At 44.0% G+C, this 17,904-nt stretch overlaps 1 protein-coding gene across 1 annotated transcript in view; it reads right to left on the reverse strand.

Annotated features, from left to right (window-relative positions):
• Window positions 1-248: 248 nt before the first annotated feature.
• Window positions 249-17,904, reverse strand: part of atg9b (autophagy related 9B) — a 29,663-nt gene continuing 12,007 nt past the window's right edge. The window contains exons 5-15 of the mRNA XM_066717411.1: window positions 16,906-17,076; window positions 12,519-12,660; window positions 9,184-9,932; window positions 6,140-6,293; window positions 5,792-5,971; window positions 5,318-5,563; window positions 3,045-3,277; window positions 2,828-2,930; window positions 2,585-2,669; window positions 2,165-2,337; window positions 249-1,815 (exon numbers count right to left, since the gene is read on the reverse strand). Coding sequence (XP_066573508.1) covers window positions 2,186-2,337; window positions 2,585-2,669; window positions 2,828-2,930; window positions 3,045-3,277; window positions 5,318-5,563; window positions 5,792-5,971; window positions 6,140-6,293; window positions 9,184-9,932; window positions 12,519-12,660; window positions 16,906-17,076 — 2,215 coding nt within the window. The 3' untranslated portion in view covers window positions 249-1,815; window positions 2,165-2,185. The remainder of the gene's footprint in view (window positions 1,816-2,164; window positions 2,338-2,584; window positions 2,670-2,827; window positions 2,931-3,044; window positions 3,278-5,317; window positions 5,564-5,791; window positions 5,972-6,139; window positions 6,294-9,183; window positions 9,933-12,518; window positions 12,661-16,905; window positions 17,077-17,904) is intronic.

Here is a 17,904-nt window from a genome sequence, read left to right on the forward strand (position 1 = left end):
ATGGCTAAAAGAGACAGGCTCTTTCATGGGTTACAGATATTTACAAAGGATCTTTAAAGCTTCCAACTAAAGCCTCCTTCATTGTGTTTCTGCGAAGACAGTTGTCTCTGGTGTTGACATTAACCAACTGAAAAAACAGAGACTTTTGAAGTGTTTGTATGTTGCAGATGCAGTGAACCTTCACTTACGTTTCAAAGCAGATAGTGCTTTAAATCATAATTCAATGACAAAATCGATAAAATACTTAATAGGGTCAAGTCAGTCTTACAATTTTTATTACAGAGATTCTGAAACGGAAGTCTTCCATCATACATTTGAAGGAGATAAATGCACTATGATGCCTTCGGGCCACAAACATAATCCCAATGGGAAACATAAATTCCACTCCAGGTAGAAAGCAGTTATGGCCTGCCTTCTTCACAAGCAAAGCAATAAATACATAAATAAACTGGACTGAACCAAAAGCACCATTTTCATTAATGTCAAGCATTAGAGGTCTTGAAATGTAACCCTCTCTAAACCACATTTCTCACTGATCATACTGACTATTTTATTGGGACGGCTTTTAAAAGCACTTATATGAAACAGACAGACTAGACATTTTGGCCTAGCAAAATCTCCTCAGAACATAATCTTAAATATTCCTTAGTGTCTATTAAGGGTTGTAGTTTTATTCTTAGAAAGGTGCCACTGATCATTTGAGATCAAAGATGATCTTTGAGGGGAATTATCTTTGTTGTCAGTGTCTGCCTATATGGAGGCCTGGAATGAGTTATTACGGGGAAAGAAAGACTCACTTGATTTTAGAATTAGCAATAATAATCATAATATTACAAATATCATTATTATAACTTTGGCATAAACTACTTTACAGCAAGTGCATGTTTCCAAATAATTCACCCTCCATTGCTGTCCATTCAAGCCCCAGACTCCTTTCCAGGCGAGGAGCCCAACAGGATACTGACAGCAACAGGGCTTGTGTTCCATGTAGGTTTCTTCTACTTCATTAAATCAGCTTCGTTTCTCAGTGCATATTAAAAAAAAAAAAAAAAAAAAAAAAGACCTTTGACAGTCTGCGATCATTAAGAAAACGAGTCATAAAAAACATCTACGCAAAATGTAATAACAGTACTGGATTAATTACACAAAATACTAAAGTACAACCTGTCCAAAACAAAAAAACCTTGCCTGTAAGATCTCTCCCGTGGCTGCAGTCTCTATGCCAGGAGGAGCCTTTGAGCTTTGAGCAGCAAAACCACCTCAAGCCTAATGTACAGCAGCTTGCAACGGGAACTCATCAAAACCCTCATAGGACTGGAACCAGACACCTCCAGCAAAGCCATCTCGCCACTTTGTCACCCCTACAGACCTGCGTGTAAACAGAGCTGGGTTTTTTAGTTTTGTGTGTCTTTAATATTAAAAAAGTAAAATGTTAACTTACTCTTCGTTTCACATTCAGCAGCGAGTTTTCTACCTGTTTCTCGTCCTCGAGCACAAACCTTCCCTCCCTGCGAGTTTCACACCTCCGCCTGCCATCCCTCCTGTCGCACACACAAGCAGCAGTTCGTTATAAAGTCTGTGTTTCGCTAACAGATACAAAAAAAAAAAAAGCCAAACAAACAAATCGATGTCCTGGAAGACGCATTCCTCGCCGCCACGCTCCGTTCTCCACTGTTTTGTTTTTTGTGCAACTGGAAGACACTGGGTTGTGGAAGACCCACAACCAGCTTCATAGCGACGCACACCGAACACTGATGAGGTTTGAGTTAGATGATCTAAGGCCACACAGTTCTCTGAAAGATCAAATCATACCTCCTGCGGATCAGAAAAGAAAAAGAAAGTCACCAACGAGGAACAAAAATCCACGTGTGCCTTGAAACATGAACTACAGGATTTCGCACTTTTTACTGTGGTTTTTCCATGGGAGTAGCATGTCTTCAATGTGCTACACTGGACCATGAACAAGCTATGGCGTAGGATACACAAAACACTTTGCATCCCATTATTTTGGTATATAATTTGGTCCACAGTAGTAAATCACTGTGAAGACCTGTGGGAATTATGGGAACCACTGGGAAACAATGTACGTAGACAAAGCGACAGGAAGCTGCTTGATCAGGACATCCTGTTACTGAAGAGCCCGGGCAGAAGGCGGAGGACGTACCGTCATTGTTTTTAAGGCACTTTAGCTCCTGATCCCCACTTCTGGCCGTGGAGGCGCGTCACCCACGATGCCCAGCTCCGGCTCCTCATCCTCTTCCTCCTCCGTCCAGCCCCCCAGGTGCACGGGAGAGCGTCCAGAGAGGCTCTCGGGCTGGCTGGAGTGTGACTGAGAACCTGGAGAGCGAAACCCAATGTGGTCAAATTAAACCAGCTCAACCTAAGGGCTAAGGGTAAGGGACTAAAGAACAAAAGAAGTGTCAAGTCCCCCGCAAGAGAGGCACATGCCTATATCTTGTGTTTTGTGCAATATGGCTTCTTTCATTCTTTCTTTTAGACCTGAACATGGCATAAGACCATTTACTGCACACACAGGAATAATAATTATAAAAAAATCATAAAACAATCCTCAAGCGTCCCTCACCTGAGTTGTGACTGAGGTCTCTCATTGGCACCGATGCCTGCCACAGCCCTGCTGCCCGCTGGGGCTGGAAGCTCTGCTGGTGGACCTGTAACCAGGAACATACCAGTCAGACACCAGGAGCACACAAGAACCCAAATATAACATACAGAGAGTTTAAGCAATAAAACTAAACCAGCACTAAAGAGAACCCTTTGGAAAAAACGCAATGCCATTCCAAGCGTCAAGGAGCGGGTCGGGACTCGCCTCGTGCATGTAGATGGCATGGAGGCTCATTTCGGCCGAGGCGAACTCCAGGTGGTACGCGGAGTGGCTGGCGCTGCGGATCCGGGAGTCACTGGCGTACATGCTGAGGGGGCAATCAGAGAGGAATATCTTCCATAAACACAACATTAACGATCATAATAACAATGATTGTCCTCTTTCTTCATTTCTCTCATTGGCACACCACAACAAAAGTCACCTGTCCTCCACGACTGTACGGTCGCTGCGGTACATGGGGCTGTCAGGGTAGGTGGAGGGCAGCAGGGTGTGGGAGCGGGCGCGGCTGGGCAGCTGAGAGGCGGACAGGGAGGCCAAGACGCTGGCGGCAGCGGAGGCGGCGGTGCTGGGGGGCAGGAAGCGGCGGTCTCGGCCCGGCAGACCCGAGGCCGTCAGCACGGGGTGGGCCAACACGCTGGCCAGGAGGTTCTCGGGCTGCGGAGGGAAAGATGAGCACGGGTCAGCAGAAGCAACGCTGCCGTGCTCAGAGCACAGACACTTTCACGATGGCTTCCGTGACGTGTTCAAAATCAACCGTGAGCCGACATAACTGAATGGGACAGTACTAGAGCACTGGTCTCCAACCCTGGTCCCAGAGAGCCCCTATCCAGCAGGTTTTGCAGGTCACCCTTCTATCACCAATTTAAAAACACCTGAAAGTATTTCATTTGAAACAATTAAGCAGGTGGTGTGGTCAGTTCAATGTCAAGAGCTCCCTTGGTTGAGTTGCTTAACTGATTAATAACTCCCATGTGTTCCTAGTATTTAGAAATTGGTAATTAAAGGCAAGGCCGCCGCACGCTAGACCAATCCAATGAGACACCGACCCGACATGAAAGGACAGGCTGATATAGATATACATATATATATACACTCACCTAAAGGATTATTAGGAACACCATACTAATACTGTGTTTGACCCCCTTTCGCCTTCAGAACTGCCTTAATTCTACGTGGCATTGATTCAACAAGATGCTGAAAGCATTCTTTAGAAATGTTGGCCCATATTGATAGGATAGCATCTTGCAGTTGATGGAGATTTGTGGGATGCACATCCAGGGCACGAAGCTCCCGTTCCACCACATCCCAAAGATGCTCTATTGGGTTGAGATCTGGTGACTGTGGGGGCCAGTTTAGTACAGTGAACTCATTGTCATGTTCAAGAAACCAATTTGAAATGATTCGACCTTTGTGACATGGTGCATTATCCTGCTGGAAGTAGCCATCAGAGGATGGGTACATGGTGGTCATAAAGGGATGGACATGGTCAGAAACAATGCTCAGGTAGGCCGTGGCATTTAAACGATGCCCAATTGGCACTAAGGGGCCTAAAGTGTGCCAAGAAAACATCCCCCACACCATTACACCACCACCACCAGCCTGCACAGTGGTGACAAGGCATGATGGATCCATGTTCTCATTCTGTTTACGCCAAATTCTGACTCTACCATCTGAATGTCTCAACAGAAATCGAGACTCATCAGACCAGGCAACATTTTTCCAGTCTTCAACTGTCCAATTTTGGTGAGCTTGTGCAAATTGTAGCCTCTTTTTCCTATTTGTAGTGGAGATGAGTGGTACCCGGTGGGGTCTTCTGCTGTTGTAGCCCATCCGCCTCAAGGTTGTACGTGTTGTGGCTTCACAAATGCTTTGCTGCATACCTCGGTTGTAATGAGTGGTTATTTCAGTCAAAGTTGCTCTTCTATCAGCTTGAATCAGTCGGCCCATTCTCCTCTGACCTCTAGCATCAACAAGGCATTTTCGTCCACAGGACTGCCGCATACTGGATGTTTTTCCCTTTTCACACCATTCTTTGTAAACCCTAGAAATGGTTGTGCGTGAAAATCCCAGTAACTGAGCAGATTGTGAAATACTCAGACCGGCCCGTCTGGCACCAACAACCATGCCACGCTCAAAATTGCTTAAATCACCTTTCTTTCCCATTCAGACATTCAGTTTGGAGTTCAGGAGATTGTCTTGACCAGGACCACACCCCTAAATGCATTGAAGCAACTGCCATGTGATTGGTTGGTTAGATAATTGCATTAATGAGAAATTGAACAGGTGTTCCTAATAATCCTTTAGGTGAGTGTATATACAGTGAGGGGAAAAAAGTATTTGATCCCCTGCTGATTTTGTAAGTTTGCCCACTGACAAAAAAATGATCAGTCTATAATTTTAATGGTAGGTGTATTTTAACAGTAAGAGACAGAATAACAATAAACAAATCCAGAAAAACGCATTTCAAAAAAGTTATAAATTGATTTGCATGTTAATGAGGGAAATAAGTATTTGACCCCTTCGACTTAGTCTATAGCCCATTTAACAGTTTTCCTGTAATTTTAAGACTGATATTATATAACACGCAATAGGACACACTGATCCTAGTTTGCCAAACATGTTTGAAAACCCGCCGACGCATCTCTGAAACGGGGGTGGTTGGGTGGGCAAGCAAGGCGGGGGGAGAGCGCTCACCGCAGTGCCGGACTCGTTGGACAGCAGCGAGGTGCAGATCGGCGCTTCAGACAGGATCTGCTGGGCTGGGGGGGCGCTGGCGGCGTCCTGCTGCACCTTCTCCTTGAGGTGGCTGATGAAGACCGAGCTCTCCTGCGGCGGCTGCCAGCGTGGGTTCTTGATGGTGAAGTGCATCAGGGACAGCTCTGTCTTGCCATTCTCTGCCTGCTGGTACACGGACGCCTCCGTCTGGCCCTCAGACAGCCACTGCAGGGAGACAAGGTTTCAGATGCTAATAAACACCTCATGGGGTCAGAAAATGGAACTAGTTTGGACTGCTGTTCTTATTTAGACAAAATCTCGCACACAGCTCTTTTATCACTGGTTTATATTGATCTTCGTAACTTCCTTCCCCTATTAAATCAATTTCTGCTGAGCAAAGCCAACCAGTCAAACACTCCTTGTTTTGTTCCCCCCCGGTGCACGGTGACTGACCTGAGGGTTGCCATGCCTGCGGACATCCATCTGGGCAAAGGAGCAGATGTCCCCGACGCCCACAACCTCCACCGTGAAGTTGCGGAAGAAATCGATGATCTCCAGCGACTTGTGGCGCAGGAAGAAGATCAGGATGAAGGGCGTGACGATGGGGCTGAGCAGCTCTTCCAGGATGAAGACCTGGGTGGGTGAGAGCACAGCGCGCACAGGCAGGTCAGCATCGGTGCCCTGCCCACGCCCCACAGGCCAAACACACCCTGGCAGAGTGTGCAGTTACACAACATATACACAGTAAAGCGTTAAGAAGCATGACTATGAGGAGGAACAATATCTCTCTCTCTCTCTCACCGCTTTATACTGAAAGAGCTGGGCCATCTCGTCCCGCGTCTCACTCTTGTTGGCGTTGCCCTTCCAGTGGTCGGGCATGTAGTGGATGTGGGCCAGCACACACTGTAGCAGCTGCTCCGGGCACCAGACCATGTGCTCGTCAGGGATGAAGGACCTGTTGGGCACACGGGGTTAATACACGGACAGACCGGCTCCCAATCAAGCCAGGGTCCTACGATACTGAAGACTTTCTAAAAGACAGATGATCTGGTAGATTTCATTGGCAAGAGGCCCACACAACAAGTGTCCCTGCAGGACCATGTGACAGTCTCTTAGTCTCATGTCTTTCTGTTTTACCAGCTTCAAAAGAGACACTGTTGTTGTAAATAAATGCCCTGACAGCTCAATCAATCAGTAGTGCAGATGGCATGAAAACTAATGTGAAAATAATATATTTAAAAATATATATTTTGGGTCACGAGCGACCCAAGTTTTGTATTTTGCATCTAGCCATACACTTGAAAACACACAGTGACCCGTACCCAGTGTTAATTTCGGTGATGAAATTGTTGACAAAGTTAACAAAGATCTGACTGAAATTATCCAAAATGACGAAGACGATAACTAAATGTTTTAGCATTTTCATCTGAGAAAATATGACGAGATGAAATCATTCCTCCAAAATAAATACAAATATTTGATAAAAAAAAGAGAGTGTTCAATAAAAGCTAGTTATGTTATCTATAATGTCACTGTTATTATTATCATCATTATAAGCAAACTGATTAAAATTGTAGTTAGTAGGGTTGAGCGAGTATCCGGCTGAAACAAGTATCCGGTACGGATAATGTACTTTTTACGAGCACGAGTATCATCCGAGTGAAATGTGTCAATATCCGTACTCGTGATGAAGAAAAATCCTCATTGAGTAGTACTACCAGCTGCTAGCTGTGTCTATCCACATCGCTCTGTGATAGGCCAGCTACACACAGCGCTCCGCCTCCTCGCCTACACAGACTGCTGCAGTTCTGCTGCCACAGACGCAATCTCGCCTCGTCACAGCGGCCTCTCTGTCAGCTCGATTCTTCTCTCTTAAAAGGTAATTTCTCGTAAATTCAGCCGAGTTACTGTGAGAACTGGGCTCGAACTGGATGCGCTGCAGGCGCAAGTTACAGCTCGGGACTCTCACTGCTTCTACTGGTTCATTAGAGTTTCCGCTCGCTCCTACCTCAGTAAAACATCTGACTTCAAGAATACAGCCGCAAGGTTGAATGCTGTGTCTGTGCATAAATCACTGTGCATAAGATAATAATAAAACCACACCAAATAATTAATTAACATTGTGTTTTGCTTTGTGTAGAAATAAAAAATAACGTTCCCCCCCAAAATAAAAGCATTAGGCAGTGAAAAAAATTGATCACACACAGAAACATTTTTTTTTAAGTTAAAAAAATAAAAAAAGGAAGTTATGTTGACTATAAAAACTGTAGTTCATGCTTTTTACTTCGTACTTCATGTATTCATCGATTAATTTATTCATTCAAAGTTTATAAAATAGTTCTCTTACGCTTGTGATCAAAAACATTGCTCTGAAGCTCAATTCTGAGGCTGTTTTGTAATTTTAATTTTTTTACTTAATATAGCAACTTCTGATCAACCCATATCAATTTCAGGCTTAAATTAAAAACTTCTGATTTGCTCCGCCCACTTCCGGTTTAAGCCACGAGTACGGATACGGATACAGATAATTTAGCTGGTTGAACAGATACAGATACAGATAATGGTGTACTCGCTCATCCCTAGTAGTTAGGCTACTGAGCACGGTCGATACAACTGGTTAGTTCCTAAATTGCGAGTAACCATTCATTCTGGACTTGCAAAAATCTGCAGTCTGGCAGCAATTCGAATACAACAAGGAAACGAAGATATGAACTGCAGGAAATGAAACTGAATGTGGCTACAATGACTGGAACAAATTCTACGAATTTCAATACAACAAAGTGAAATCAGTCAAATTCCACTGTAACATTTGTGTTTATTTATTTCTTAGACAAACATGCAAAGGCTTTGGAGGTAAAATAATCATTTTAAATGTAAGTCAGTCCGTGATTCTTTATATTCTTTGAATATAGTTAAGACTCCTTATCTGTTTTATTAATTTGTTTATTGCTTAAATTGTTTTGGTAAGTAATAAGTTGCCACACAATTATTATATGTATTTAAATGCTAAAGACAAAAGGGTAAATTAACGTAATTTGTTTAATATTCCAATGACTAAAACTGAATTAAATGTATGCAGGTTTTAACAAAATTAAATAGCATGACTAAAATGTGACTATATCTCACAGACATTTTAGTCGACCTGACTAAGACTACGACTAAATCAAAAACTGATGACTAAATTAACACTGCCCATATCCCTGACTGTCAGCGATTGATTTGGCAAGATTGTGCACGACATTGAAGCACGGCTGTGTTTTCTCTTTTTGTTTCCCCGCTACAAAATTGAGAAGATTATAGAAACATAACATTATAGGTTTGTCAATGAACAGTCATACATTTAGTGGTGGTTTTTATAGACTGGAAACCAGTCTTTTTAAATTTCATTATTTTTCAGACCTGCGCAAGTGCCCTGCAATGAGGTATTACCAAAGTGACAAGATTTGTTATTAAAGTTAGACAAAGTAATGAAGGCCTGAACTGCACTTGCTGAAGAAGCAACCTAACTCATCTAATATGCATTTTTTTAATATATATATACGATTACTATATATATATTTGTTTTATTGAAGGCATTTTAAATTCTGAGCCCGGGAAGAATCCAGCTAAGACACGTGATGTTCTAGGCGTGCGAACAGAGGGGAACACATCTTCTCATTCTACATGCTCAGTGAGGTAAACAAACACAATCGGATTGAGCTCTCATTTCAGCAAGGGCACAGAGCCAGTTACACACTGAAATTACCGAATTCAGAGAGGAAACTAATTACAAACACCAAACGCACAAACAGGGTGTCTCAGGACTGCCCTGTCCTTAGCGAACAGCCGTGCCGGGAGGTACTGACCTGGTGACGGTGATGACCACGCCCAGCAGGGTAATGGCGGTGAGGATGTGCTGCACAGTGAGCACGTCCTCGTCGTACACTGTCAGCGCGATCAGCACCGCCAGCACCGAGCCCGAGAAGAAGGCCACGTTCCTGGCGAAGACGGCGAGCAGCGGCGAGGTGAAGGAGTTCATGTACTTGGACACGGGTTTGTAGCCGCGGCCCAGACGGCTGTGCAGCTCGTGGTCCAGCTCGTTGAAGTGGCGCAGGTACAGGCGGCCGTACAGGGACCAGCGGCGCGCTCCCAGGCTGCCCGGCTCGCGCTTGATCACCTCAGTGTAGCTGAAGAAGGCGTACAGCACCTGCCACACCAGGATGAAGGGGCACAGCAGCAGGTTGGCCAGGCCGGTGAGCAGGATGACGCGGCTCAGCTGCTGGGCCAGCTCCAGGCGGTTGCCGGCCCGCTTGTACTTGGGGTGCAGGTTCCACTTGTTCTGGAAGAGCGAGCCAGGGCCCCAGAAGAAGATGAGCTCGTAGTTGTACTTGAGCCCCTGTGTGAGGAAGGCTGTGTCACCCAGCAGGGGCAGGTGTAGCTGCACGGGCAGCAGGGACTTGTTGACCATGGCCACCATGTAGTTCTTGAAGCGCAGGATGCGGTGGTAGATGTCCAGCTCGGTCAGCTCCTTCTTGTGGATGCACATCTGCTGCTCGCGCTGCAGGCTGATCAGCCGGTCCTGCACCTCCTGCCAGGTGTGGTTGCACAGCTCGTCCTGGAGGGAGAGAGAGAGACGGGCACGTTTTTTTTCCTGTTCATGTTTCACAGGCTGTATAGTGGGTGCACTATAATCCATTTCTTGGTAAACCCCGTCGCCACATCAACGGCATTTGAAAAGCTGTCGGGGGTGAAGTGAGCCCCACAAACCACAGAATTATCTGTTGACCAGAGACAAGCCTTTCTGTTTGACCTACAGTGAGGGAAAAAAGTATTTGATCCCCTGCTGATTTTGTATGTTTGCCCACTGACAAAGAAATGATCAGTCTATAATTTTAATGGTAGGTGTATTTTAACAGTGAGAGACAGAATAACAACAAAAAAATCCAGAAAAACGCATTTCAAAAAAGTTATACATTGATTTGCATGTTAATGAGGGAAATAAGTATTTGACCCCTTCGACTTAGTACTTGGTGGCAAAACCCTTGTAGGCAATCACAGAGGTCAGACGTTTCTTGTAGTTGGCCACCAGATTTGCACACATCTCAGGAGGGATTTTGTCCCATTCCTCTTTGCAGATCCTCTCCAAGTCATTAAGGTTTTGAGGCTGACGTTTGGCAACTCGAACCTTCAGCTCCCTCCACAGATTTTCTATGGGATTAAGGTCTGGAGACTGGCTAGGCCACTCCAGGACCTTAATGTGCTTCTTCTTGAGCCACTCCTTTGTTGCCTTGGCTGTGTGTTTTGGGTCATTGTCATGCTAGAATACCCATCCATGACCCATTTTCAATGCCCTGGCTGAGGAAAGGAGGTTCTCACCCAAGATTTGATGGTACATGGCCCCGTCCATCGTCCCTTTGAGGCGGTGCAGTTGTCCTGTCCCCTTAGCAGAAAAACACCCCCATGTTTGACGGTGGGGATGGTGTTCTTGGGGTCATAGGCAGCATTCCTCCTCCTCCAAACACGGCGAGTTGAGTTGATGCCAAAGAGCTCGATTTTGGTCTCATCTGACCACAACACTTTCACCCAGTTCTCCTCTGAATCATTCAGATGTTAATTGGCAAACTTCAGACGGGCCTGTACATGTGCTTTCTTGAGCAGGGGGACCTTGCGGGCGCTGCAGGATTTCAGTCCTTCACGGCGTGGTGTGTTACCAATTGTTTTCTTGGTGACTATGGTCCCAGCTGCCTTGAGATCATTAACAAGATCCTCCCATGTAGTTCTGGGCTGATTCCTCACCGTTCTCATTATCATTGAAACTCCACGAGGTGAGATCTTGCATGGAGCCCCAGACCGAGGGAGACTGACAGTTATTTTGTGATTCTTCCATTTGCGAATAATCGCACCAACTGTTGTCACCTTCTCACCAAGCTGCTTGGCGATGGTCTTGTAGCCCATTCCAGCCTTGTGTAAGTCTACAATCTTGTCCCTGACATCCTTGGACAGCTCTTTGGTCTTGGTCATGGTGGAGAGTTTGGAATCTGATTGATTGATTGCTTCTGTGGACAGGTGTCTTTTATACAGGTAACGAGCTCAGATTAGGAACACTCCCTTTAAGAGAGTGCTCCTAATTTCAGCTCGTTACCTGTATAAAAGACACCTGGGAGCCAGAAATCTTGCTGATTGATAGGGGATCAAATACATATTTCCCTCATTAACATGCAAATCAATTTATAACTTTTTTGAAATGTGTTTTTCTGGATTTGTTTGTTGTTATTCTGTCTCTCACTGTTAAAATACACCTACCATTAAAATTATTATAATTTCTTTGTCAGTGGGCAAACGTACAAAATCAGCAGGGGATCAAATACTTTTTTCCCCCACTGTAATTTATCCCAAAGTCACCTTATTATGGGATCTTTTGGGAATTTATGGATCTATATCCACTCACACTGGAGTTTCCCCAAAAGTTCCCCCACACTGCGATTAACCACATCTAAATACTACAATTGATAATAATATTTTAAATTCTGCACCTTTTGTTGATGTTTAGTAGATGGTCGACTTGTGACGTCACCAACTAAAACACTTCCTGATTTAAAATGCATTTTTTATATATTTATAGCACAAAACAATACATGGTAATAAAGGGTAATTTTCCATGTGCAAGTGCAATTAGAAAGATGACCTGTCAATTTGTTTATGTTATACTGCCATAAGGGAGTGTTATTAAGTCAATATAACCATTTAGATCCAAACGTCTCAGGCCATTACTGACACAAACTGCACCACACAATACATTAATTTGAATGAAATCACAATGTAATTAAGTGCTGATATAAATACTTCACAACATCAGTCTGAAGGTTTGTGTTTTGAAGTGCGCAGTCAAATGAGTGCACAGTCCTATTTTCCCTCCAGAATGTAAGTCGGATTGCTGAATCAGTGTAAACAGTTACAAAGTAAGAGGCCAAACCTTCTTTACTGTGTGTGTTTATTAAGTGTTTGGGTAAATGGATGGCGGATTGTGTCCAATGTCTCACAATAATGCAGACTCGTCCTGTTCTCAGTGACGTGGATGTGAGACTGGAGGGAGCTCTGTGTCGAGGAAGTGGCAGCTACAGCATGTGTGTCTCACCTCATCTGCCCTTTCGCATCACTCGCCTTGTTAGCAGAGCCTATGACAGATGCCAGCAACCCTTACCATCGTTATCTTCAGCGCTTTGATATAAAACTGGCGGATCTCCCAGTAGCTGAGGATGTTGCAGAACACTTTGATTAGCCGGTAGAGCCAGAAGATAGCTGCCATGATCAGAAGGAAGATGATCCAACCATTTTCTTGAATTCTTAACAGGGAACAGAGAACAGGAAGAGAAAGGGGGGGTGGGGGGCAGACAGAGGAATGAAAATCAAACTCATGTTTCGGGGGTGTGTTCGTTAAGCGTGACAAGCAACGTGCGAACGCACACTTCCCAAAGAAACGGCACTACAACTTGGAAAGTTAAAACTTTTTGAGGGTAGGAAATGTACTGAGATATAGGCACATATTGGCGTTCTTTGGAGACTATTTCTAAGCACTGTTCATTTTGACAGAGAGCAAAATCAGAAACATAACTGGTGGCTGCACTAACACGACTGCACTAACACGATTGAGCTTAAATATATAGGCGGTGATCAATGACAAGGCATTCCTTTTCCAAACAAAAAGTCAATTAAAATAAGTGAGAGAGCAGGCTATTGTGTGATGGGCATTAAGTACATTACGGAGCATGCTGTTTCCCAGAATGCAACACACACACATGCTGAAGCCAGACTGAGCTGCTCTGTTTGCACGAACATATGCTAACCCAGATACATTAAGCCCTATACGGAAGCCCGTGAGTGCCAGAGAGGAGACCTTCCTCTTTAGGCTCTGCATCATCATCATCAAGGAACAATCAGGAAACACTAAACATTTCTATATTTTCTGTTAGGCAACATGATGTGAGGGTTATCATTTATTTGTATGGACTTTTACTCATAATGGTCTTCAGCTTAATGGCCTTCAAATAAGGAATCGCTAATGAAATGAAAAACATTAGCAATAGGTAAGTGTTAAATAAAAAATATATTCTTCTGCATATTAACAAATAACAATAAAGTAACCCAAAAATGTACAAAATGCATAAATAAAACAGAACACTCTGAAAGGCCTCAAAAAACGGATAAGTGCATCGATAAGTGTCTCAGGCTTCATCAAGGAAGGACAGGGTTTTCTAAACAGTGAAAGAACTGCACCGTGTTTCGGCATGTGTCTAACAGGCAGCGACAGCAACCGCCTCCTTGGTTTAACAGGCTTTTCTTTCTCCTGATGCGATTACTTCCCTTCTTCACAGGTGGGAGGCAAACCGGTGCCTCGGCCATCTGTCAGAATGTCTTACCCACCGAGTCACGAGCTTCTCCTCACAAGAGGCGAGCAACAGGAAATCACAGCCAAACCACTTATCCCACTAGCCTGATACTGTTAAACGTTCTGCATCACTTGACAGGCAAGCAGCGCACATGGGCAACAGACAGGCTGTGAAATCACACCAGAGCGGTAGTCTTCCCAATTAAAAGGCGTTTAAGTAGTAAAGTGTATAATTAGGAGCTCCCATCATGCATTGTGTCAGCCCTCTCCTATCACCACAGAAAGCACATTATGAATGAGGAAAGTCAGGCATCATCCTCTGCACTACCTACAGAAAACAAATCACCAGGGAAGAGGCGGAAAAAGCAGTTCTCCCTTCTCGTCCTGCTGCAGGTGGAAATCACGGTAATTAAGTGATATTGCCGGTGAATTTAGTTATTAGACCCTTGGAGCAGCGTGACACTCGCTTCTCTATTTGGATACTGCGAGAGCACTGCGGCACTTTCATTAATAAATGCACTTCTGTGGAGGAGGCATATAAATGTTTTTAAAGTAGGCAGAATTATGTCTTAAAAATGAATGAACAAACAAACAAACTAATAAACCATGAGGCAAACACTGTGTTGAACTAGCAGGGAAATGCAGCACAATATCCACATTCTTAAAGAGGGCATATGGAAATCAGTCCAATTCATCCGTGACTTTTGTTGTTGTTGTTGGAGACTCACTGAAATTAACAAGAACGGAGCTCCTCGGCAAATAGCGTGAGAAAAGTTCCCCTGCAGCTCCCTGTGAATTAACAATCAACTGATGAGACCCATAATGGATCATTAAGAGACTTCATCAACGAGCTCTCGAAAGTCACATCACAACAGAAGATTTAATGGTGTAAAAACATTGCGTTTAAAAATGGCACAGCACTGGAAAAGTGTAGTGAACACAACCATGAGGGAGCACGTTCTCTGTGCCGGGCTTGTAAGGGAGTTTCTTGCCCCCAGTAACAGGCAGTGACCTCTGATGGCCTTGACACCGGACTCCTGTTTACAGCGTGTCCATATGCTCATGACACATAGCGCTGCCTGTGGAAGAGCCCTCACTATTGAGTTGCACAACTCTGAAACCGGGACATTCAACCACGTGCAACACATGTGTGCAGCCACACGCTGTGCTCCTCGGCAGCGGACAGGGACTTTCAGACAGTCCATTTCTCAGAAGCCGGCTGGAATCTGCGTGAAATGTCCCTCTTGCCACAGATAAACACCAAACACCGATATTGCTGTTCACTCGAAATTCCGCAATTAGGAACTATGGCTATAATGGACATCCTTGCTGTTCTCAATGTGAACGTGTCCACAGACAACTCAGATGATGCCATTTCTTTAAAAAATAAAATAAATAAAGCACAACACAAACCCTGTATTACCATAGTAGGAAAAATATGCACAATATTTAAGTTGCATTTTAAGAAAGTGGACTAAATCCTTGGTAGCTCCCTCGACTGGACTAGGTGTTCTGCAATTATTGTTAGGAAGGACAGGAATGTAAAAGGATAGCTTGTGAGGGAGGCTGTGCAGAGGCACTCCACGCACAACAAATTAAAATTTCACAATATGCTGCCATTCTGCACTTGTGTGGGTTGCTGGGATAGAACGGAATTTACGTGGGGCCTTGTGGATTAAGGAGGTCAAGAAATGATGATGAGGAAACTACAATTTGAGTGTTTTCCTTCATTCATCTTCTTTTTTTTTATCATAGCTTGAGTTAAAATGTTTTGCTAAGGGCTCAGCATCACACAGTAGCTGGGATCTCTGCCCAGGATTATCTGGCTCCCTGTCCCCAGTGAACGGCACTATCTCAAAATACAGCTGTTTCCCATCTGAGATGCATTATTTCACAACCCTGGCAGCTTCAAGATAAGGCCAACACGAATAAATAAATAAATACATACATACATAAAAACAACACGCTTTTTGAACTCGAGGGCTGTAAGAATCTTCAGAATTGATAACAGGATGCAAAACAGCTTTTCACGCGAAAGACTGCGAACTCTAGCAAAGTAATGTCGGGGGAAAATAAATATTTCTTTGGAAAAAGCATCCGAACACTTTGACAGAATCAGTAATATGCCTAACTGACTAACCGACTAGACAAGCAATTCACTAAATGAATGATTAGCGATTTCAGAAATATCAGGTAGTTTAATACATAGTTCTGAGAAAGTTTAATCAATCCCGTCAGCGTGGTGAAAACACAACATGCAATGATTTCAGCTTTGAATAGAAAATACAGTTAGGTCCATAAATATTTGGACAGTGACACAATTGTCATCATTTTGGATTTGAAAGAAAACAATCAAGATGTGCTTTAAGTGAAGACTTTCATCTTTAATTTGAGGACAGTTTTGCTTTGATGATGACAATTGTGTCACTGTTGAAATATTTATGGACCTAACTGTATAACTAAAAGTCCTTCACAAATAAAGTCTAACTACCGAACCCTACAACCATGATAATTTGGATCTCAAATGCGTCATATCAGAAATGCAAGAGTAGATAAATAAACGTGCATTTCCTTATTTCCTAAAATAAGAGAAAGAGTCATTCGTAACTTGTAAAGATGACCCCCTGCATTTCCTGGACCTGTGAGGTAGAGGTCACAGCCGCTAGGGAACCCCAACAAAGGAATAGGTGAGGAGCAAAATATTGCCAAAGACAGTTCCATTCCTTGCCATGTGTTGCCATTTTAATCACATGACTTCCTTTACCAGCAACCTAGACTTGGGGGGCTGTTCCAAGACAACAGTGACTGAGACAGTCCCACGAAAGGCAGTGGCATTTTTCAGGCGATGCACTTTCCCCTTTCTAACTGAAACCCTATTGGTAAAGTAATAGTATCAAACCTCCAGGACAAGACTGCAGATGGGGATTGCTGGGGTAGAGGAGTCACAGAGACAATAGAAAACCCAGAAAGAGCTCCTTTGGTCTCCCTCTGTTCAGCTGAAACTATTGTCATCATTTCTGGGCAATGCTTTCACAGCAGTCATCACACACCAGAGGATGGTCGTGGCCAAACAATAATCATCATCATCATAATAATAATAACAATGGCTAAAGGCAAACTGTGAATGGGCTCATATCCCCAAGCATATTACAACATGTCTCTGAATGAGAAGTGGGCGCCTCTCGGGTTGTTATGGACTCACTTCTCAGTGCACTGCTGGCTGGGCAGGATGGCATCGGGCAGCGTGACTTTGCTCCGGTCCAGCGGCCCCAGGTTGTGCGTCGTATGATTCACAGCCTTGTTGGCAAACAGGATATCGTACTCCACACAGTTGAAGAGGAACGTAGTGAAGGTGACCACGAACAGGAACTGTCTGCAGAGGGCCACCGACACAGGAGAGGAGGAGAAAGAGAAAGGGTGAGAATACAGTGCATATATGTACATAGACATGAGGCCTTTGGGCAAGTGCTGCTCAAATCTCATTCATCTCTTGTGACAACAGATGACAAGCCTGTTTCTTCCAGGTAACATCTGTGGCTGTCATAATAATGGGGCGATATGTGGATGTTTTTCTTATCTTGGTTGCGTTACTCACTTGACATTAAAGTCAATATCAAAGCCTGAGAGAGGGCTTTACATGGAAGGAGAATCGAACACAGTGAATGTAAATACAACAATTAATGATTTCAGAAAATGAAAGCAAATAAATATATCTAGGAGATTAGCTGGGAAGCTGACAGCACTGTAGTGTAGCGGGCTTTGTGGTGGCAGGGAATCTGGGAGACCTCAGCCGGGGTAAAAACGGATTCAGATTTGGTATGATTGAATGGCTGCTAAAGGCGGGGGGTAGAAATTAGTTCAGGAGGGTCTTATCCAAGTGGGCTGGCATCCACAAAGAAACCTCAATCTCCACAGGAACTCAGAGGAACTGTACCAGCTATAGAGACTGATCTGCTCATAATGTATAGGTATCAATGGTCACACCAGTTCTGATACAACTGATATTAGAACAATTCTCACTAAAACCTACAGTGTTCATTAATAAACTAAGTAACTAACTAACTAATCATGTTCTGTGCCTGAAAACACACTAACCATCTGGGAAAACATTAAAGGACAGATGTTAGAGGGGAAAACAGGCCATGACTGGCAGACAAAATCTTAATCTGAAGCTCCAACCCCCTGCCTGATAAAACTTGTC

This window comes from Amia ocellicauda, chromosome 2 (assembly GCF_036373705.1).
Source record: "Amia ocellicauda isolate fAmiCal2 chromosome 2, fAmiCal2.hap1, whole genome shotgun sequence".
In the NCBI taxonomy this organism is placed as follows: Eukaryota; Metazoa; Chordata; class Actinopteri; order Amiiformes; family Amiidae; genus Amia; species Amia ocellicauda.